The following is a 20,709-nucleotide window of genomic DNA, read 5'->3' on the forward strand; positions in this document are numbered from 1 at the left end:
CCCAGCATCCTGGCGCCCACCTTGGGGTGAATCCCTGCGAGTCCGACGGGCGCCACGGGGTCGGTGCTGCCCCGAGGGGGGGGGGAAGGGGGAAGTCTGTGTGTCCCCCCGCTGTGGTGTATGTACAGGGGTGCGCGGGGGGGGCCGGGGGGCACTACTGGGCGTCGATGCGGAAGGAGAGCAGCTTCTCGGAGTGGAGGTTGTTGAGGGTGCGCAGGTCCGGCAGCTTCAGCAGCAGTTTGGTGAAGCGAGAGGTCTCAGCCGGGCGTGTCTTCAGCACGAGGGCCCGCAGGGCCCGCAGCAGCGTCTCCTGCAGCTGCTCCACTGATGCCGTGTCCTCCATACCCGAGCGGTCTGGGGAGGACAGGGGGTGAGGAGCAGGGGATGAGACACCCCAGTTCCACCCCAAAACCCCCTGATGCCACCTTAGCATTACCCCAATCCCAGCACTGAACCCTCTGATGTTGCCCCGGTGCCACCCCAGTATCCCTGAATATCTTGGACACTCCACTAAGCCCCTGGTCCCAGCCCCAAACCCCTCAATCTCCCCCCAAAACTCCCCGAACCCTCCTGCCCACCTGCAGAAACGAGGACCACGGCAGTGAAGAGCCCCAGCTCCTCGTCACTGAGCTCCAGGGCGCTGAGCTTCTCGCTGAAGTCAAACATGGCCCCCAGCAGGTCTCCCATGCCCATGGCCCAGAGCTCCTCCAGCCCATAGCGCGTGCGGCTCATGAACGTCACCGTCTGCTCCTTCACGTCGAACAGCGACGCAAAGCGAACCATCAGCACCTGTGGGAGGGGGGCAGGATATGGGACGGGGCACCAGGCACTGCACTTCATGCCAGGGACATCAGTGTCCATGTCACAGCTCCCAAATGTGGGGCACTGCCGTGCCATGGGGCACCAGACAATGCCAGGGGCATTGTGCCATGCCATGGGCTCCATGATCCATATTGTGGCTGCCAAATGTGGGGTAGTGTGCCATGGGTACTGTGCTGTATCAGGGGCACTGTGTTTCATGCTGCCAAATGTGGGGCATGACAATGCCATGGGACACTGGGCAGTGCCATGAGGCTTTTTGTCAGTCCATGGTTCCCAAATGTGGGGTACCATGCCATGCCAGGGGCATCATGTTCTATTCCAGAGTTCCCAAAATGTGGCACTGCAGTGCCATGGGGAACTGTATAATGCCAGGAACACTGTGCTGCATACCACAGCTCCTGATTGTGAAGCACTGCAGTGCTGCAGGGCTCCATGCCAGTCCACAGGGCACTGTGCCATGACAGGGACACCGTGCTCTGTGCCACAGATCCCAAATGTGGGGCACTGCAGTGCTGTGAGGCACCAGGCAATGCCATGGCCACCGTGGCTCCCAAATGTGGGGCACTGCAATGCCACGGGACTCCTGCCATGTTCTGGGCCAATGTTCCCATGCACTGGGGCTCCATGCCAATCCATGGAACACCCTGACAGTCTGTGGGGCACCACGGCGTCCATCGAATCCTCGCCACTCTGGGACGTACCTCAAAGGTGCCAGCCTTGAGCAGGGTGACCTGGTCGTGCTGGGAGAGCGCCTGGAAGCCGGGAATGTGCTTGGCGAACTCCACGACCTCACGGACGGCGGGGGTGAAGCTGAGGGAGAAATCCTCCCAGATCTCCTGCACGGAGCGCCCGCTGCGACCGGGCACGTGGCTGTTCATGGGGCACGCCTGCGGGTGACCAGGGGTCAGCGGGCACCGGGGGCTCCCCCGGGCTCTGCGGGGCTCCCCGGGCTCTGCTGCCACGGGAAAGGGGGCCACCGACAAGGGGATTAACGTGATTAGCGGCTAAAAATAGCCGGGGGGCGATCGGGAGCCCCCGGGCGCTCACCGGCAGGACGTCCTTGGGGCTGCGGGGCCAGGGGCACCCCCGCGGGGCCGGGGGCTCGGGGTAGGCGGCGGGGCACAGCCGGGGCTCGGGGGGGCCGGGGGCCCAGGCGGGGGGCGCGTCCCAGCGCAGAAGACCGCTGTCGCAGGCGGGAGGGGGTCCCAGCTTGTCGTGGGCGTAGATGAAGATCTCCTTGTGGGCCTTGGCCACCTGCGCGATGACATCCTCGGTGGCCCCGCCGGGGCTGGGAGAGCGGGGCGGTGTCAGCTGCTGGGGGAACTGGGAGAAGCAGGCGGGGGGGGCGAGCGGCGGGGGGCCGGGGGGCGGTGCGCGACCCCCGCCCGCAGCGGGACCCTCGCCGGGCCCCGGCATCGGCGGTGGGGCACTGGCCATGCCGCCCATGGCGCTCTGCATCTCCGCCAGCATCCGCTGCTTCTCCCGCTTGGGGATGCGCCCGAAGCGCACGGCTGAGGGGGGACAGCGGTGTTAGGGGGACATCAGTGGCAGCAGGACGGTGACCCACCCCTCCCCACTTTCCAGATCTGCATGAGGGGCCAGAGGCTGACGGAAGCAGAGTTGCATCCCCGGGCTTGGAGGGGACACGCAGCCCCGAGCACAGGGGGGACCCTTCCCAGGAGGGGATGTAGACACCGGAGCATGGGAGGGATGCATCCAAGGAATGGATTATGGGGAACCCTGTGGGGGAGAGGATTCACAGCCCTGGCCATGGAGGACCCATCCCGGGAGGGGACATGCAGCTCTGGGCACGAGGCACCCAGTCTTGGAAGGAACACGCAGCCCCACATATGAGGGGTCTCAGGAAGGGGGGACACATCGTATGGGACAGGCACAGCACCCTTCACAGGCAGGAGGAGCCGGCTCCAGATGGGATGTACAGCCCTGGAGACATCCCGGGAAGTGACCCAGCCCATTGGGCACGGGGAATCCCACCCCTAGAGGGAATCCCCGGCTCCGGACGTCACGAGAGTCCCTCCGAGCTCACCATCACGGGACATGCCGACCAGCAGGCACTTCTTGAAGCGGCACTGCTGGCAGCGGTTGCGATTGATGCGGACGATAGAGCAGTTCTCGTTCTTGAGGCACTTCTTATACTGGATGTTCTGCTGGATGCTGCGGCGGAAGAAGCCCTGCAGGGCGAACGGGGGGATCACCGGGGGTCCCCGCAGTGTGACGGAGGCACCGTGTCCCACCCCCGGCCCCATCCCTGTACCTTGCAGCCCTCGCACGCGTGGACGCCGTAGTGGAAGCCGGAGGCGACATCCCCGCAGACCTTGCAGAGCAGCACCATCCCGTTGAGCTCTGCGGGGGGACGGGGGGGTGTCATCGGGGTCCAGGGCTGCGTGCCGCGGGGTGGGGACACCACCCGCCAGCCCCCCACGAGCCCCACTCACTCGTGACGGTGCTGCCGGCTTTGCTCGGCGAGCTGCGGCGCCGTTCGTCCGCGGGGACCGGCTGCACCCCCGGAAAATTCACCGAGGAGCTGTACGAGCAAGAGGAGGTGGAGGAAGAGGAGGAGGATGAAGAGGAAGGGGAGCCGTCTTCATGGGGGGCCAGCGTGGCTCCGCCATAGGCGCGGGAATCCTGGAGAGAGCCGGTGGGCGATGGTGGGAAGTATGTGGGGAAGGGCTGCGAGCCCGACTGGGAGCTGCTGTTGGAGCTGTCGCTGCAGAGGGACACGGGGCTGGTGCGGGTGGGAGAGGCGCCGCTGGAGCCCACGTAGCTGATCACCCCACCTGCAGAGAGAAGGAGCCACTCATGCACCGAGCTGTGCCGGGCTCAGCCTCCCCCGACTCATGGAGGTGGGAACCTCCGGAGGTGGGTGGGATGCCAAGGGAAGCACCCCGAATCCATCGGCAATCAGGATCCATGGGCATCCCGCGGAGCCACGCATGCACTGAGCTGTGCCAGGCTCAGCCTCTTCCAGCTGAGGAGGGGGAAACCCCTCGGAGGGGGGACTGCAGCCCCGGGTGGGGTGGGAACCACAGGGAAGCACCCCGGTGCATCCCGGTGGACCATTTATATACTGAGCTACAGCAGGCTCAGCCTCCCAGCAGCGCGGGGGAGGGGGCGGGGGAAGCCCCCCAGTGGGGAATCGCAGCCCCACGCGGGGTGGGGTCTCCAGGGAAGCACCCCGGATTCATCCCGGATCCATGGATATCCCGCTGCGCCGCACGTGTGCCGCCCACCCTGAGTCAGGCACCGCACCCACCGGCCGCCACGGGCCACGGCCCCACGTGGGACGGGGACAGCCGGGTTTATCCGGGTGCGTGCCGGCTGGGGACACGGGCAGGGCACCCCGGAATTGCCTGCAGGAGGAATGTGGGCTGGGAACCCTCTGGAGAGGTGAAATCAGGAGGTCACAGGAGTTACTCCTGTAGTTCCTGGCTCCGTGCCTGCAGCACAGCCGGGCTCCCGCCCCACAGCTGCCGGGACAGTCCCACGGCGCAGCCCCCCATGACACAGCCCCCCACGGCACTGGGGTGCTCCCAGTGCAACCCCTCATGGCACCGAGATGCTCCCAGCGCAGCCCCCACAACTGGGGGGATACATCCCCACTGCAGGACTGAGGAGCTGTGTGAGGACCCCCAAAAGTGGGGAGCAGCATGGGGGGGAAAACACGCGTGGTCCCCGGCTGAAGTCAGTGTCGTTGTCACCCCACTCACGGGGCAGGGACAGCAGCACCGGGACACGACTCCGGGCTGGGACACGTGGATGGTGATGTCGGGGACACACGGGATCACCACGGCCATGTGTCTCCCGCCGCACACGGTGCCGCTGGCACAGATGCCACGCGCCAGAGCCAGCTTGTCACCATCCCCCCGCACTGAGCCACCTCCAAAGGGGGTCACTGAATCGGGGACAGTGGGTCCCACCTCCAAGGCAGCTGATGCTGGGGAGACCCCGCTGCCAGGACACCAAAATAATGGGGGGATCCCCATACCCCAAAGCCTCGGGACACCCATTTTACAGTTTGGGGTGCGAGGATTCCCCCTAACGGCTTGCCCCAGAGCGAGGGAAACTTTATTGACCCCAAAACAGAGGGAACCCCCCCAAACAGCCTCCCCGCAGCCCTCCCCCGAGCTCAGGCGGCCTCACGCCGCCGCCCCACGTGCTCCATCCGCACGTGGCCCCCCTAGACCCCGCCCCTTCACGCGTTACCACGCCCACCTCTTTCTCATTGGCCAAACCCTGCCCCGCCCCTTTTCGTTGCCCCGGAGACTGGGCTCCCCCCCCAATGAGCGGCGGCGTCCCCAGATCTGCGCGTGACGTCATCACTGATGTCATGTGCCGACCAATGGAAGGGGGTGGGGCGGGGCTGCGGGGAAAACAAACTCCGCACGTGGCAGCGGCGGGGAGGGGGACACGTGCGGGGGGGGGACACGGGGGAAGGGGGGGGCACCGCCTCCGGTCCCCCCTCCGTCCCTCCCGGTGCGCAGGGAGCCCCGACACGCGCGGCACCGCCTCGGCCGTCCACGGGCTGCCCGCTGCCCGTGGCCCCGGTGCCGCTGATAGAACACCCCGGTCCCGCCGCGGTCCCCTCCGGTCACCCTGACCGGTCCCGTCGCCCGGGACACACCGATCTCTGTGCGCTACCCTGCAGTGCCGGTTTCTGGGACACCGCGGTCCCGCTGGCCCGAACACACTTCTCTCCGGTTCCGCTGCCCAGGAGACAACAATCCCTGTTTTCACCCTTCCTACCCCTGCGTCCACCACTCTCCAGTGCTCGGGAATCCTCAGTCCCGGTCATTGGGACACTCGTGTCCCGCCGCGCTCCCCTCGGGTCACACTGCACGGGACACCCTAGAACAGCGATCTCTGTTCTCAGCCTTCCTACCCCCGCTTCCAGCACGCCCCGGCGTTCGGGACATCCCAGTCGGGTCTCCATCCCTTCTGCCCCGACCGCTGGAGTGCCCTGGTACCGGTGATCACGTCGCCTCGGTGTGCAAGACGCCCGGTACCGGCGCGCAGCCCTCCCTACCCTCCTCCCGGGGACACCCCGGCCCCGTTGTCCGAGCCTTACCCCGCTCTGCAGGACCCCTCGGTCCCGGTAGGAGGGAGCCCCGTTCCGGGACGTGGCCCCGGTGCGCATCCTGCCCGGTCGGGCGTGCGGGACCCCTCGGTCCCGGTGTCGGGACCCCTCCAACTCGCGGTCTCAGCGCGCAGCCCCTCGCCGCGGTCCCGGAGCGCTGCCCCCCGATCTCCTCCGGTCCTGGGGACCGCTGCCGGTGCCGGTGCCCGCACGGTGGTCCCGGGGGTGGGGGGCTCCGGCGGGGCACTGACCTGTGCTGCCGGCCTCGGGGGCCGCCATCCTGTCCCGGCCCCGTGAGCCTCCCAGAGCGGAGCCGCGCCGAGCCGTGCCGCGCCGCCGCCCGGTGCGGGCTGTTGTGCGCCCGCCGCCCGCCCCGCCGCCCCCCGCACCGGCCGCGGCTGCGCACTGGGCCGCACGCGGCGCCGCCGCCTCCCCCATGTGATTCCCGGGGACAGCCTCGTGCCCCAGTGACACACTTTCCGCCGGCGGCCCCGGCCCCGCGCCGCCGCCGGGGAGCCCGGGCTCGGCGGGGACCCCCGCACCGGGGCCGCCTGACGGACCGCGGGGACCGATACCCGCACTGGTCGCCGCACCGGGGACACGGGATGCCCCTTCACACAGCACTGCGCTGTCCCTGCGCTGGGAACCCCTCCCGCAGCACTGTCCCCCTGCACTGCGGACACTTGGGTGCAGCACTTGACACATCTGTCGCCTGGCACGACACTACCCCCGCACTAGGGACCGCCAGTCACAGCACTGGCAGCCCTGTCACCTTGCACAGCACTGTCACCTGTGCTGGGAACACCTGACCGTGGCACTGACTGTCCCCTGCAGCGGGGATATCCAGGCACAGCGCTGTCACTCTGCGTGGCACCTTCCCCTGGGGACACCTGGGCACCGATGTCACCCCCATACAACACTGGGGATACCCAAGTACTTGTCACCCCTCAAAGCACTGTCCATTGTCCTAGGGACACACAGGTACCCCCGTAACCCCGCGTGGCACTGTCCCCTGCACTGGGGTTACCCAGCTACCCCTGTCACCCCACATGGCACTGTCACCTGTGCCTACCTGTTCGGCTCCATCACTGCAGCCCCCCGGCACAGCCCCTGCCCGCTGCCCCCTCCCGATGCTCCCCTGCCCAGCCCCTGCTGTCCCCACGCCGCCCACGGCGGGTGCCCGCTGTGGCACGTGCCTGGCATCCACGTCCCAGCCTGGCCCCACTCCCGGCCGCCGCGGGGGCTGCGGCAGCGCGGTGCCAAGGGCAGAGTTGGTGGCAGATCTGGGTCGAGGCGCCGGCCGGGGCCAGCCCAGCCCGGTGGCACCGGGGGTTCCGTGGGTGCTCCTGCTCCCGCCGCGGGCAGGGTTTTGGGGGTGCCAGCAGCCTCCCGGGTGCCACGTGCCGGGCGCTGCCCTGGCCCCCAGCCAGGAGGAGAAGGAGCAGAGCACGGATGTGCCAGCACCGGGAAATCCTCCGTGCTAATCTCCACAGGAGGGGAGGCCTCCGGTGCCCCGGCTGTGCGAAGTGCCCGGGGAGGGACATCAGAGTTCTGCACCCCAAAGACCCCATGAGTGACAAGGCCACCTCTCAGCTGGGGGTGCCCGGGGGTTGCTGGGGGTGATCCCGGGTTTTGGGGCGCCCCAAGGCATTGGGGCGGTGGGAACACCCCGGCACCCCACAGGACGTGCCCTTGCCCTGAGTCACGGGGCGGTTGCGCGGTGCCGTGGCACCTCCGGCCGGGAGAACCGCGGCAGCTCCCGGAAGGATGTGTGGGGCCAGGCTGGCACGGGAACGGGGGCACCCGGGGGGGGAAACGCCGGTCCCGGGGTGAAGGGACCCGCCTGTCCGCAGGGCCGTGCCCGGACCGTGCAGGTGCCCCCGCTCCCACGCAGCTCCTCGTTCCCCTCCCGGCACGTTCCCGGTGATTATCCGTGACTCAGCCGCACGTCTGGATTGGAAAAACATCCCCGCGCACTGCGCTGCGGCACACGGCGCCTGCGATGCTCGCCTGAAATCCTGATCCCTCAGGAATCCCCTGGACGGGATTTGGGCTGGGAGGGACGGGACAAATCTCTTGGGGTCACTCTGTGGGGTCCCACTGTGAGACTGTGAACCCGGCACGGGGGGTCCCTGGTGAAGGTGCTGTGAGCAGGGACCCCGGGCTGGGCACAGCTGGGATATTTCCGGGATATCCCGACTCTGGGACCACCCATGGGGATCAGGGTGAGGGAGAGGGGCCAGCAAAGCCCCCGGGACAGGGGGGTACTGCAGCTGACGTGCACCGGGAACGCCCCCAGAGGCCGGGTCTATGTCTCGAGGGGCTTCTCTCGGGTCCCTGTGCACCCCATCATGGCAGTGCCCGTGCCAACCAGTCCATGGCGGGGAGGGGGCACCTGAACGCCCCTCAGGGTTGTCACATCCACCAGATTCACCCCTAAATCTTGCACCTCCACGGATCTGTGCACCCCTGCAACCCCAAACCCTGCACTTCCACGTCCTGCACCCCCCAAACTCTGCATCCCTGCACTTTCTTGGGGAAAGCCCAGATTCTGTCCCCCTGCACCCCCAGATCCTGCACCTCCCGGGGTCTCTACCTCTCAATTCAGATCTGCCCCATTCCATCATGCCAGGACCCCATGGGTTACCCCCACCCGCCGTGGGGTGTCCGGAATGTCGGGGACACACACACATCACCCCATCCGTACCATCAGCTGTGTCCCTGCCCTTCCCATGCCGAATCCCCCCAGCTGCACCCCCCGCATCCCCCCACTTCAACATCCCCATGGATGGGGGATGCGGCTTGCATTTCCCTCCCCCGCCGCTGCTCCCGGGGGCAGGAGGCAGCGGAGGGGCGGTGGGGCCGGTGCCGGTGCCCGGTGCCGGTGCCGGTGCCGGTTCCGTGGCCGGTGCCGTGGCCGGTGCCGTGGCCGTGCCGCGTGACGCTCGCCCCGCTTCCCGCCCGGCGCCTGCGTGCCGAGAGTTTATTTTTACTCGGGGCTGGAGCCTTGTTTACCTTGTTGAACCTTTTCCAGGAAAAGGGGGGGGTGTCTCCGCCGGGAACGGAGGTTCATTCTTGCCTATCACCCTCGGCCCCCAGGCTGGACATCGGGGGCTGGCAGGGGACAGGGGCCCCAGCCCTGCACCCCCAGCCCCGCTTGAACACCCCCAGACCCACCGTGGGGCTGCAGCTGCCCTATGGGTTTGGGGACACCGGGTCCTGCTGTGTCCCCGTGTCACCCTACACACATCGAACCTCAGTTTCTCCACCCGTAACTGTACTTAGGGGGTGGCAACCAGAGGTGCTGGGTCCCACACTATTTGGGGGTCCTGCACCCCTGACCCCCTTTTCATCCATCCCCACTAACGGCACTTGTGGGGAAGGGTGGGGCAGGAGCCCCAGTGCTGCTGTGGGGGGCCAGGAGAGTGCTTGGAGAGTTGGGGTTTGGGGTGGTTTGGGGGTGTTTTCCTGCCGGGAGCAGCCCTGGCTCGGCTCCTGGCTCTTGGCTGGGGCAGCAGCTCCCGCTGCCAGAATCATCCTCCCTCCCCGGGAACGGGAAAAATTGGGTAAACAAGGCAGGCCTGGCCCCGGGCGGGGGCACCCCACGGCAGATGGGGACACCCCAAGACAGGCGGGGACAGCCCGTGGTGTCCTGGCACTGCGGAATGGGGCAGACCGGGGCTGGGGGCAGAGACCCCAGGAAGTGCAGGGTCTGGGGGTGCAGGGGTGCAGGGTTTGGGGATACAGGAACCCCCTAGGAGGGTGAAGGAGTGCAGGATTGGGGGGAGCAGGAGAGCACAAATTTGTGGATGTGCGGGATTTAGGGATGAATGCACCCCGGGGGGTTGCAGGGACCCCAAAAGGGATGCAGAGTCAGGGACCCCACAAGGATTCAGGGGTGCATGGCCACAGGAAAGGTGCACTGGGAGAGGGTTTGGGAGTGTCAGCGTCAGTGTCTGAGAGTTCAGGGGTCCAGAAACTGGGGTGATACTGTGACATGGGGGTGCAAAAGGGGTGCACGACCCCTGGGCGAGGGGGGACCCCAGTGTGTTCATCATGTGGGGGGAGTCTGGGGAGCACCCCTGGGGGGAGTAGCCATGGCAGGTGAGGAACCTCTCACCTGCACCCCTTCCCCCAAGATTTCACGTGCTGATGTTTGTGTTCTCTCCGCAGCCTTGGGACCACACGGGGGGGGGGGGGGGTGGCAAAGGGAGGTAGGATAGGGGGCGGGACAGCACCGAGAACTCCTTCAGCCTCCAGATCCCCCACCCCAGACCCACCACCTGGGACCCCTCCTCCACTTTCCCATTCCGCCGTCGCCCCATGTTTGACCTTCCCAAAGGTCAAATGTGTCAGGAAGGGAGCGGGGAGGGGGGGGTGCACCCCATCAACCCCCCCTCCCCCCAACCCACAGGTCACACAGAGGCCACGGCGTCGTGGCCAGCTGCCCGGTTGGCATCTGTGCCAGCCCATGTGAGCGGGCTCCCTCCTCCTCCTCCTCTTCCTCCTCCTCCTCCTCCTCCTCTCGCGGGGAGCCCTCTCCATGCGCGTCACGTGGCGCTGGCATGTGCGCCCTGCTCCATTTTTAGCCCCAGCAGCCTCCGTGCTGCAGAGCCATGTGCGGGCGGGCGCCGGCCGGCACGTGGGCCTGCCGCAGCGGGGACGGGCACGGCACCGGCACCGGCACCGGCACCGGCACCGGCACCGGCACCGGCACCGGCACCGGCACCGGCCCGGGCAGGATGGGCACGGCGGGGACTCGGCACTGTGTGTGCGGATAGGGCTGTGTGTGAGCGGGGCTGTGTGTGTGTGAGCACAGCCAGGTAGTGTGTGTGAGCATGGCTCTGTGTGTGTGAGCACAGCCAGGTGTGTGTGTGTGTGTGTGTGTGTGTGTGTGTGTGTGTGAACATGGCTCTGTGTGTGTGAGCACAGACAGAGGTGTGTGTGTGTGTGTGTGTGTGTGTGTGTGTGTGTGTGTGTGAACATGGCTCTGTGCGTGTGAGCACAGCCAGGTCTGTGTGTGTGTGTGTGTGTGAACATGGCTCTGTGCGTGTGAGCACAGCCGTGTGTGTGTGTGTGTGTGTGTGTGTGTGTGTGTGTGAACATGGCTCTGTGTGTGTGAGCACAGCCAGGTGTGTGTGTATGAACAATGCACTGTGTGTGCATGAACATGGCTCAGTGTGTGTGAGCACAGCCAGGTATGTGTGTGTGTATGAACATGGCTCAGTTCATGTGTGAACATGGCTCAGTGTGTGTGTTAACATGGCTCTGTGTGTGTATGTGAGCACAGCCACGTGTGTGTGAACACAACTCTGCGTGTGTGTCTGTTCATGGTCATGTGTATGTGAGCACAGCCAGGTATGAGTGTGTGAACATGGCCCTGTGTGTGTGTGAACATGGCTGTCTGTGTGTGCATGAACACGGCTCTCTGTGTTTGCATGGTCACATGTGTGTAAACATGGCCCTGTGTGTGTGTGAGCATGGCTGTCTGTGTGTGCCTGAACATGGCTCTCTGTGTTTGCATGGTCACACGTGTGTGAACGTGGCCCTGTGTGTGTGTGAACATGGCTGTCTGTGTGTGCCTGAACACGGCTCTCTGCGTGTGCATGGTCACACGTGTGTGAACATGGCCCTGTGTGTGTGTGAACATGGCTGTCTGTGTGTGCCTGAACACGGCTCTCTGCATGTGCATGGTCACACGTGTGTGAATATGGCTCTGTGTTTGAGCACAGTCATGTGTGTGAACATGGGCACAGGTGTGTGTAAACATGACTCTGTGTGTGTAAATGTGATGACCATGTGTGTGTGAACATGTGTGGGTGTGTGTGTGAGAGTGTAGTTGTGTGTGTGAACATGGTCATACATGTGTATGAACATGGCTCTGTGTGTGAACATGGCTCTGTGTGTGAACATGGCTCTGTGTGTGTATGAGCATGGTTCTGTGTTTGAGCACAGTTCTGTGTGTGAACATGGCTCTGTGAGCACAGTCAGTCGTGTGTCAGCATGGCCACATAGTGTGAACATGGCTTGGTGTATTTCAGCACAGTCTTGTGTAAACATGGCTCTGTGTGTGAACATGATCACAAGTGTGTGTGAACATGAGTGAGCACTGTCATGTGTATGAACATGGCTCTGTGTCAGCATGGTCACACGTGTGTGAACATGGCTCTGTGTGTGTGTGGACATGGCTCCATGTGTATATGAGTACAGTCCTGTGTGAACATGGCTCTGTATGTGTCAGCATGGTCACACGTGTGTGAAAATGACTGTATATCAACATGGCCATGTGTGTGTGAGTACAGCCATACGTGTGTACAACCACAGTCCTGTATGTGTGTAAGCACAGCCACACGTGTGTTACAGCCACGGTTATGAATACGAGAGCAGCCATGCATGTATGTGAACACGATCACATGTGTTAGCAACCATGGCTCTGTGTATGAATATAGCTACACACATATATAAACACAGACACACGCAGGGGGACAAGCACTGCCACCCCTGCAGGTGACCACAGCCACATGTGTGGATGTGCACAATCACATGGGGGGTACAAACACAGCCCCCCGCGTCTGAACAACAGCCAAACATGTGCACACGCTGGTGGGCACAGCTGCTGGCAAAGCTTTATGTGACCCATGGCACAGCAGGAACCGCGGAGGGGCTTCCCCAGTGCCACACCGAGGGGGCGGCACCACCAGTGTGACCCGGGCACGGGGAGCAGGGGCGCCCTGATGCTCGCACGGAGCTGGGTGAAGGGGGAATCTCCCCCCGCGCGTGTTTGTGTGTCCCTGAACGCAGCTCTGCAGAGAGGCACGTCCCCCACGTGTCCCCTGTGCGTCCCCAGCACGTGCCACGCGTGTCCCCTGTGTGTCCCCGGTGACACGGCCCCGTGTGCTGCGGGGGGAGGAGTTTCAGCGGGGAGAGGGGGAAACGATCCTGTGTATGTGTGTGTGTATACGTGTACATACATGTCCGTGCATACCCATTCCCGTCCGTACGTGTGCGCTGAGGCTGCAGCCCGGGCTGTGCGTGTACACACATGTGCATGAGCGTGCATGCATGTGCATACGTGTGCATGAGTGTGCTCGGGGAACTGCAGTGCCTGTGCAGGGGCTGCAGCGTCTGCGGGCTGCGCCTGTGCTGCAGTGGGGGCTGCAGTGGCTCCCTGCAGGGGGACACGCGTGTGCATGTCCGTGTAGGTACGGGTGTGCTGGGGCTGCAGCCTCTGCAGAGGGGGTGCTGCGGATTTGGCGTGTGTGTGTGTGTGTGTGTGTGTGTGTGCACGTTATTGCACACGTCCAGCAGGCACTGCAGAGCTCTGTGTGTGCACGGGGGGGGGTTCAATCCCCGCTGTGGGGAAGCGCAGACCCCGAGAATCACAGCACAACCATCCCCCCTCTCGGCTCTCCCCGCGTGGGGGGCTCGTAGCGGTGGGTCCCTTTGTGTCGCCCCCGCTTCCTCCCCCAACCCGGAGCTCTTCCCGTCCCGCCGCGTCCCCTCCCGCCACGGGACCGGCCCGTGACCCGAGACCCCCCCGTTCCGTGGGTCGGGGGCGGGCGCGGGGGGCGGGCGCCAAGAGCCGGTACCGCCACTCTCGGGGGCCCCCGAGCGGCCGCCCCCGGTACTGCGGCGCGGGACCCCCGCCTCACGCGTGTCCGCGTGTCGCGACCACCCCCACCCCCCCACCCCGGCCCGGGGGAAGCGGCGCGGGCGGGGCACCGTCCCGGGGGTCCCCAGGCGGGGACCGGCCCCGCTCCTCAGCCCCGGGGATCCCACCGCCCCCACCGCCGCCGCCGGCGCATGCGCGCCGAGCCCCGTTCTCCGGTACCCGGGGTCCCGTGCCCGGTACCGACCCCCGCCCCGCCGCCCCCCCGCGCGGTTCATCCCCGCGCGGGTCATCCCCGGGGCGGGGGCCGCTCCGCGCCCATGCCCCCGGCGCCCCCCGCGCCGCCGCCCCGCGGTGCCGGCGGGCGGTAACGGGGCCCGGGCCATGCGGTCCACGGCGTTCCGGGGAGGCGGGCGGCGGCGGCCCGAGGGGGCGGGCGGGGAGGAGGAGGAGGAGGAAGGGGGGGAGGAGGGGGAGGAAGGCCCCGCTCCGCCGGCCCGGCGGCCCCGGGCCCCGCCGCCGCTGGGGGCACACACGGGCCGCGGCTGCGGGGTGGCGGAGCGGGAGCGGAGCGGGGCCGCGGCGGGGCCGGCGGCCGGCGGGGGCAGGGCCGCGGCGGGGGATGCGGGCGGGCTGCCCGGGGAGGCGGCGGCGGCGGGGCCGGGAGCGGGGCCGGGGCCGGCAGCGGGGCCCGCGGAGCCGGGGAAGCGGCGGCCCGCGGCCCGCGCAGCGATGGGCGCCGGTGGAGGGTCGCCCGGGCAGGCCGCCTGCCTGCGGCAGATCCTGCTGCTCCAGCTGGACCTGATCGAGCAGCAGCAGCAGCAGCTGCAGGCCAAGGAGCGGCAGATCGAGGAGCTCCGGGCCGAGCGCGACACGGTATGGCGGGGGAAGGTGTGTGTGTGTGTGTGAGGGGGGGGCACCGCGGGGAGCGGGGAGAGGGCGGGAATGCGGCGTGGAAGGGGTTAACTCCCGCCAAGGTTAACCCCTCCTTGGGTTTAACCCCCCCAGATTTCACCCACTCCCCTGTGGGGTGACCCCCCTTTCCCTCAGGGTTAACTCCCCCTTAATTTAACCCCCCTCAGGTTTAACTCGCCCCCACCCTAGGGTTAACCACCCCTAAGTTTAAACCCCACCATGGGGTGATCCCCGCTAGATTTAACCACCCCTAGCATTAACACCCCTCCCGTAGAGTGATGCCCCCTCCCTCTAGGGTTAATGGCCCCTCAACACCCCTCAGGGGTCCCTGGGGATGTTTTGGAATTCTGCCCAGCAGCAGGAAAGTTCCCACTCCCCGTGACACCAAGGGGTTAATGCCCCCCCTTTAGGGTTAATTTTCCCCCCCTTTGAGGTTAACACTCCCCCCCCCCGCCCTTCTTTGGGGCTTGATTTCACTTCTCTTTGGGGGTTATTTCCATCCCCTCGATGGTTAATTTACCCCCCTTGTTGGGGTTAATAACCCCCCCTCTTTGGGGTAATAACCCCCTTTTTGAGGGTTGATTTCACACCTTTTTTGGGGGTTGATTCGGTGCCCCCTTCAGGGGTTAATGTGCCCCCCTTCTTTGGGGATTTATTCCAACACCTCATTTGGGGTTAATTCTGCACCCCGTGGGAGTTAATGCCCTTAAAATTGAGGGTTAATTCTGCCCCCCTCTTTGGGGTCAATGCTCCCCCCCTTCCCACTTTGGGGGTTGATCGCACATCCCTTTAGGGGTTAATTCCATCTCCTTGAGGGTTAATGTCCACCCCTTTTTGGGGGTTAATTCTGCACCCCATGGGGGTTAATCCTCCTCTTTTTGGGGGGAGTTAATGTCTCCCCATAGGAGTTAACGTCCAACTGCTGTGTCACCTTAGGGTTTAGTGCCCCCCCTTGGGGGTTAATGTGCCCCCCATGGCAGTTAACTTGCTCCCCCCGTGGCACCCATGGGGTTAATCCCCCCCCTTGGCTGTTAATCGGGATTTACTGTTCTCCCCTCATGGGGGAGCCCCCTTGGGGGTTAACGTGTCCCCCTTTAGGGGTTAACGACCCCCGCTGGCACCGCAGGGGTTAATGCCCCCCCCCCTTGGAGGTTACTGTTGTCCCCCCGTGGCACTCCAGGGGTTAATACCCCCTTGTTTGAGAGGTAATGCCCTCAGTGGGGGCATTTGGCCCCCTCCCCAAGATACCCGGGGGATACATAACCCTCTAGGGGTTATTGCCCCCCCCTCCCCAAGGGGTCAAACACTCGCCAGGGGCAATTCTGGGGTGAATCCCCCAATACCCCCAGGAGATCTCTGCCTCCCCCAGGGCTGGGTTGCCCCTCAGGGGTCGCGGGTTCCCCCGGGGGTCGCAGCACCCCCCCGAGACAAAGCGGCGGGGGCACAAAGGGCGGGGGCGGGGCGGGGGTTAACGGGTTAACGGGGCCGCCGCCCGTCACCGTGGCGACGGCGCGGGGGGGGCCCTTAAAGGGGCCGCGTCACCGCGGGACACAAGGCACGGCCGCAAGGGACATGGCCCCGCTGCTCGGGCCAGCCCGCCGAGGAGGGGCTGCACGCCCACCCCCGGGTCTGGGGGGGCTCTCACAGCCGTGAGAGGCTGCCAGCCCCGCAGTTGAGCTGTGCTCAACGTATGTCCTGACTGTGTCACCTCAGAGCTGCCATGTGTGCCCCTTCTTGTATGCCCCCCCCACATTGCCCTGCGTGCATTGTCACCCCACGGATGCTGCATGTCCCCCCCCCCCACAGCCATGGGTCACCCCCCTGCCCGCCCCACAGCCCTGTGGCCACGTGCCATCAATGGCGGTGGCCATGCCCAGCTGCAGTGTCGGTGTTAGCAGTGGTGGTGGCCCTGGTTGTGGCAGGAAGGACGGGGACACCCCACGTGATGTCACCGCAGGCAATGCCGCGTCCCCCAACATGGAGGAGCCACTGCGGCAAGTCCGTGATGGGACTTCAGGGGCTGCTCCTGGGCACAGCTTCCCTGGGGTGGCACTGGGACCACCATACTGGTGCACTGGGCTCTGCTCCCCAAGGCTGGGTCTCCCCCACAGCCACACCCTTGGGGGGTGCTGGGACCCCCCCACAGCAGTCCAGAGCAACCCCTCTAAACAGTGCAGGCTTGCCTGGGGAGGGCTGGGGTGAGTGATCGTTAAGCCCACAGCTAATTTCAACCCCCCATCTCCATCCTTTGGGAGGATAAACAGAGGGTGGGACCCCTGAATTCTCTGGTTTCTGCTGTCCCCTCTCTGGCAGTATTCAAGGCCAGATTGGATGGGGTTTGGAACGACCTCGGATAGTGGAAAATGTCCCTGCCTATGGTAGGGGATGGGACTGGATGGACTTCAAGGTGCTTTCCATCCCAAACCATTCCTGGGTTCTTTGACTCGATGAAATCCCCCTTCAAACTGGGGTTTGCAGCTGGACACAGGCATGGGCAGTGCTGGAGCAGGAGAAGCAGCTGGAGAGTGACCATTTTGTGCCATTGGACATCCAGTAGCAGCTGCCCTGGGGTGCCCACGGGGGTGACCCCACCCCAAGGTGAGCCCTCCCTCACCTTCCCTGCAGCTCCTGGCGCGGATCGAGCGCATGGAAAGGCGGGTGCAGCTGGTGAAGAAGGACAGTGAGCGGGAGAAGCACCGCATCTTCCAGGGCTTTGAGGTGGATGAGAAGCCAGAGGCAGAGACATGTGAGAAGTTGCCTCTGGAGTGTCCCCAGGACCTGCTGGAGCCGCCCCCGACCCTGCAGCCCAAGCACTTCCCCTATGGCAGGAATGGGAAGGGGCATAAAAGGTACAGAGTGCATGGGGGGCTGTATGGGGAGAAGGGGGGACACTCCCTATGGCTTCACTCTCTGTTTGTGGGGCTGGCACTGCCCAGCAGCCTTTGAGGTGTTTGGAGAGGCCACCCTGCATAGGAACACATGCCTGTGTCCAGGAGAACCTCAAGAAAGCCTGCGTGGGGTGTGCAGGGTCCCAAAATTCTGGGGAACTCTCTCTGTAAACTGCTTAAGTCTGGCCCTGGTGCAGCAGGAGCCAGGAGCCCCCCACAGCAGCCCTGGTACACGGTGAGGATCCATGTGCTCAGCTCCTCTTCCTCCTGCAGGAAGCCAACATTTGGGAGCACGGAGAGGAAGACACCTGTTAAAAAACTAGTGTCAGAGTTCTCCAAAGTGAAGAGTAAAACTCCAAAGCACTCCCCGGGGAAGGAGGAATCGGGCGGCTCCTTGGCTGAAACTGTTTGTAAACGAGAACTGCGGAGCCAAGAGACTCCAGAAAAACCCCGGTCGCTCCTGGAGACCCCGCTGAGAGCATCAGCCCCACCCAAGGGCCCCAGCACCCACCCCAAGGAGAAAAGCTTTGTCAGCGAGGCCGACGACCTGCCCTATCTCTCCACCACAGAAATGTACTTGTGCCGCTGGCACCAGCCGCCCCCATCGCCGCTGCGGGAGCCTTCTCCCAAAAAGGAGGAAACTGTAGCAAGTAAGGGAATGATGGAGAAGCTGCTGGGGCTGAGCTGGTTTAGGAACAGGGCTCAGCACCCTTGTTGTGAATCTGGGAAAAAGCTCCCAGATTCCCAAAAGGATTGCCCATGGCACTGGGAATGGTGCCATGCTGCTGGCTACTTCCACTGCGGTGGGTGCTGGCTCTGGGCTCTGCCAAATCTCATCTCAGGCTCACTCTGCTCTGGGCAGGGCTCCTGGCTGGTGTCTGTTGGAGCAAGCAGTGAAGCAGCTCCCTGTGGGTGGGTGGGAAATGTTGTCTCTGGTTCATGCTGTGGTGACACTGCACCAGGGTCACCTGCTGTCCCCAAATCCGGTGCTCGTCCTGCCTTGACCCCAGTGAGGTTGGTGCTGGTGATGGGAACTGGGCTGTGCCAGGTGGCTCAGCACTTTGGCTCAGACAGAGCCTGGCACATCCCTGGGAGTGTCTCAGGTTTGCTTGGCCAAGGTGGTGGAGATGAGCTCTGCTGTCCCCTGGCAGCTCCCACTGGCTCAGGATTGGGGTTTGGGACATCTCAAGCCGTGCTCCAAGGGGAAGCATGGGCAGGCAGGGAGCAGGTAGGTTGTGGGATGGAGCAGGGGCTGTGGGGATTCCAGTGTGGGGTAACACCCTCCTTCTTGTCCTGCAGTTCCGTCTTGGAGGGACCATGTCGTGGAGCCCCTGAGAGACCCCAACCCCTCGGACCTCCTGGAGGTACGTGAGCCATCAGAGCTCGTGGTGCCACAGGGGCTTTCCAGGTTGTTCTACAACCTCCCAGAGCTGGTGGCATCTCATCCCCTCATCCAGTATAAACCCTGGCTGTGGCTGGAGGGCTGAGGTGGGGGATCTGGCTCTGGGATGATGCACTGATCCCTGTCTGGTGTCGTTGCAGAACCTGGATGACAGCGTCTTTTCCAAACGGCACGCAAAGCTGGAGCTGGATGAGAAACGAAGGAAAAGGTGGGAGCAAAGGGAGCAATGGGGGTTTGGAGTCCCAGTCCCACAGGGAAGAGTCCTGGGGTGTGACCTGGAGCAGGGGGCAGGGCAGGGTGCAGCTGGGATGTACACCAGGGATGCTGCAGGAGGAGGGATGCTCTCACAGCACTGGCAGCCAGTGCAGCCCCGTGATCACCTTGGGGGAGTCTGGCACTGCCCGTGGCTCCTCACTTTCCCAGCCATCCTGTTTTCCAGGTGGGACATCCAGCGGATCAGGGAGCAGAGAATCCTACAGCGGCTGCAGCTCCGAATGTACAAAAGGAAAGGGATTCAGGAGTCGGAACCTGAAGTTACCTCATTTTTCCCTGAGCCAGATGATGGTGAGGCTTGGGAAGGGGCTGTCAGGGTGGGGGTGCAGATGTGTGGGGGGGTCTCACACACTCTGGTCTCTCCACAGTGGAAAGTTTGCTCATCACCCCTTACCTGCCCGTCGTCGCCTTTGGCCGGCCCTTGCCCAAACTGACCCCACAGTGAGTACCAGGGCTGAGGGGATGGGGCTGGGGAGTGCTGATGTCACTCCTAGGAAGGTGCCCTGCCCATTTTGGGTCAGGATGGTTCTGCAGTGACACCAGCTGTGCCCACAGGAACTTTGAGCTGCCCTGGCTGGATGAGCGCAGCCGCTGCCGGCTGGAGGTGCAGAAGAAGCAGACGCCACACCGGACCTGTCGGAAATAAGGGAGATGCTGGGAGCTCCAAAAACCTTCAGGAGCTCCAAAACACCTCCAGGAGCTCCAAAACACCTCCAGGAGCTCCATATGTCCTCGGGGGCTCTGAACACCTCCACGGCACCAGAAGCTCTGCCATCACCGAGTCACCACCAGCTGCTGCCTGCTCCATGCTGACGGATGGTTTCATTCTTCTGCGATCCCAGTTTTGTTCCTTTGGGTTTTGGAACGTTTCCCGGACTCATCCCCCACACTGGCAGCGGATTCCCGGTGCCACCGGCCAGCAGCTCCACTCCCCGGGGCAGTGGGCGGATCCCAGCCCCACCCTGGAGTCCTCTGCAGCCGGTAGCCTTGGGATCTGGGGCTCTCACCGTGTCCTGGTGGGAGCACGGGGATCTCCAGCACCAGATCCGGTGTCCAGGGGTGCCACATCCCCCAGGACTCACCCGCTGCTGCCTTGAAGCTCCTGGGGTTCTCTTTTGGGAGGTTTTCCCTCATTTTGGGGCTTTTCCTCTCTGGAGCAGTTTGGCGGGGGCAGAGGGGACAGTTAAAAGGCAAAATTTTTTTTTTTTACTTTTTTTTTTTTTGTGAAATAGTAACCCTGTGCGCACAATTTGGGGGGTTTTAATGTTTTTTAAAAATGTAATTTAAATGTTTTTGAGGCGGGCGAGGGGTTTGCTGTGAGAGGGGATGATTGATTATTGCCTGTCCGAGTCCCTGGGTGCTGCTGGACCCTCTTGGTGCTGGATGGGTGGGGAGGGGCTCCATGGGTGGGGGCTCCACGTGTTCCTCTTTTTTCTCTTGTTTTTTCTCCCTTTCTTTTTTTCCTCCTATCTCCTCCCTTTTTCATCACCCTTTTGTCACAGTTTTTCCTCCTTTTCCCCCCCTACACTGACCCTGTGCCCCCCATCTTATTCCCCACTGCCCCCCCTCTATAATTAACCCCGAGCTTATTGAACGCCGGAAAACTCGTTTAAAAAAAAAAAAAAAAAAAAAAAAAAAAAAGTTAAGAAAAAAAACTTTAAAAACCGAGAAATTGTTAAAAAATCGATAAAATTTTAAAACCACC

The 20,709-nt window shown here is 64.0% G+C and overlaps 2 protein-coding genes across 3 annotated transcripts; one reads left to right on the top strand and one right to left on the bottom strand.

The window, feature by feature from the left end:
• Positions 1 to 17: 17 nt before the first annotated feature.
• Positions 18 to 6,297, bottom strand: NR1D1 (nuclear receptor subfamily 1 group D member 1). 2 transcript variants are annotated; one of them, XM_079327944.1, is made up of 8 exons: positions 6,169 to 6,297; positions 3,279 to 3,620; positions 3,098 to 3,186; positions 2,870 to 3,014; positions 1,870 to 2,333; positions 1,524 to 1,709; positions 579 to 789; positions 18 to 354 (listed from the first exon to the last, which is right to left on the bottom strand). In XM_079327944.1, the coding sequence occupies exons 1-8, from the start codon at positions 6,194 to 6,196 to the stop codon at positions 155 to 157; spliced, it is 1,665 nt and encodes a 554-aa protein (XP_079184070.1). In that variant the 5' UTR covers positions 6,197 to 6,297; the 3' UTR covers positions 18 to 154. The 2 variants fall into 2 exon arrangements, with proteins under 2 accessions (XP_079184070.1, XP_079184069.1); XM_079327943.1 differs by lacking the exon at positions 6,169 to 6,297 and adding an exon at positions 3,728 to 4,371.
• Positions 6,298 to 14,115: 7,818 nt separating this feature from the next.
• Positions 14,116 to 20,253, top strand: MSL1 (MSL complex subunit 1). The gene is made up of 8 exons (XM_079327947.1): positions 14,116 to 14,402; positions 17,067 to 17,290; positions 17,603 to 17,979; positions 18,629 to 18,693; positions 18,872 to 18,939; positions 19,171 to 19,295; positions 19,373 to 19,445; positions 19,560 to 20,253. Exons 1-8 carry the CDS (start codon positions 14,259 to 14,261, stop codon positions 19,648 to 19,650), a joined length of 1,167 nt encoding a protein of 388 aa, XP_079184073.1. The 5' UTR covers positions 14,116 to 14,258; the 3' UTR covers positions 19,651 to 20,253.
• The last annotated feature ends 456 nt before the right edge of the window (positions 20,254 to 20,709 follow it).

This window comes from Erithacus rubecula, assembly GCF_903797595.1.
Source record: "Erithacus rubecula genome assembly, chromosome: 27".
In the NCBI taxonomy this organism is placed as follows: Eukaryota; Metazoa; Chordata; class Aves; order Passeriformes; family Muscicapidae; genus Erithacus; species Erithacus rubecula.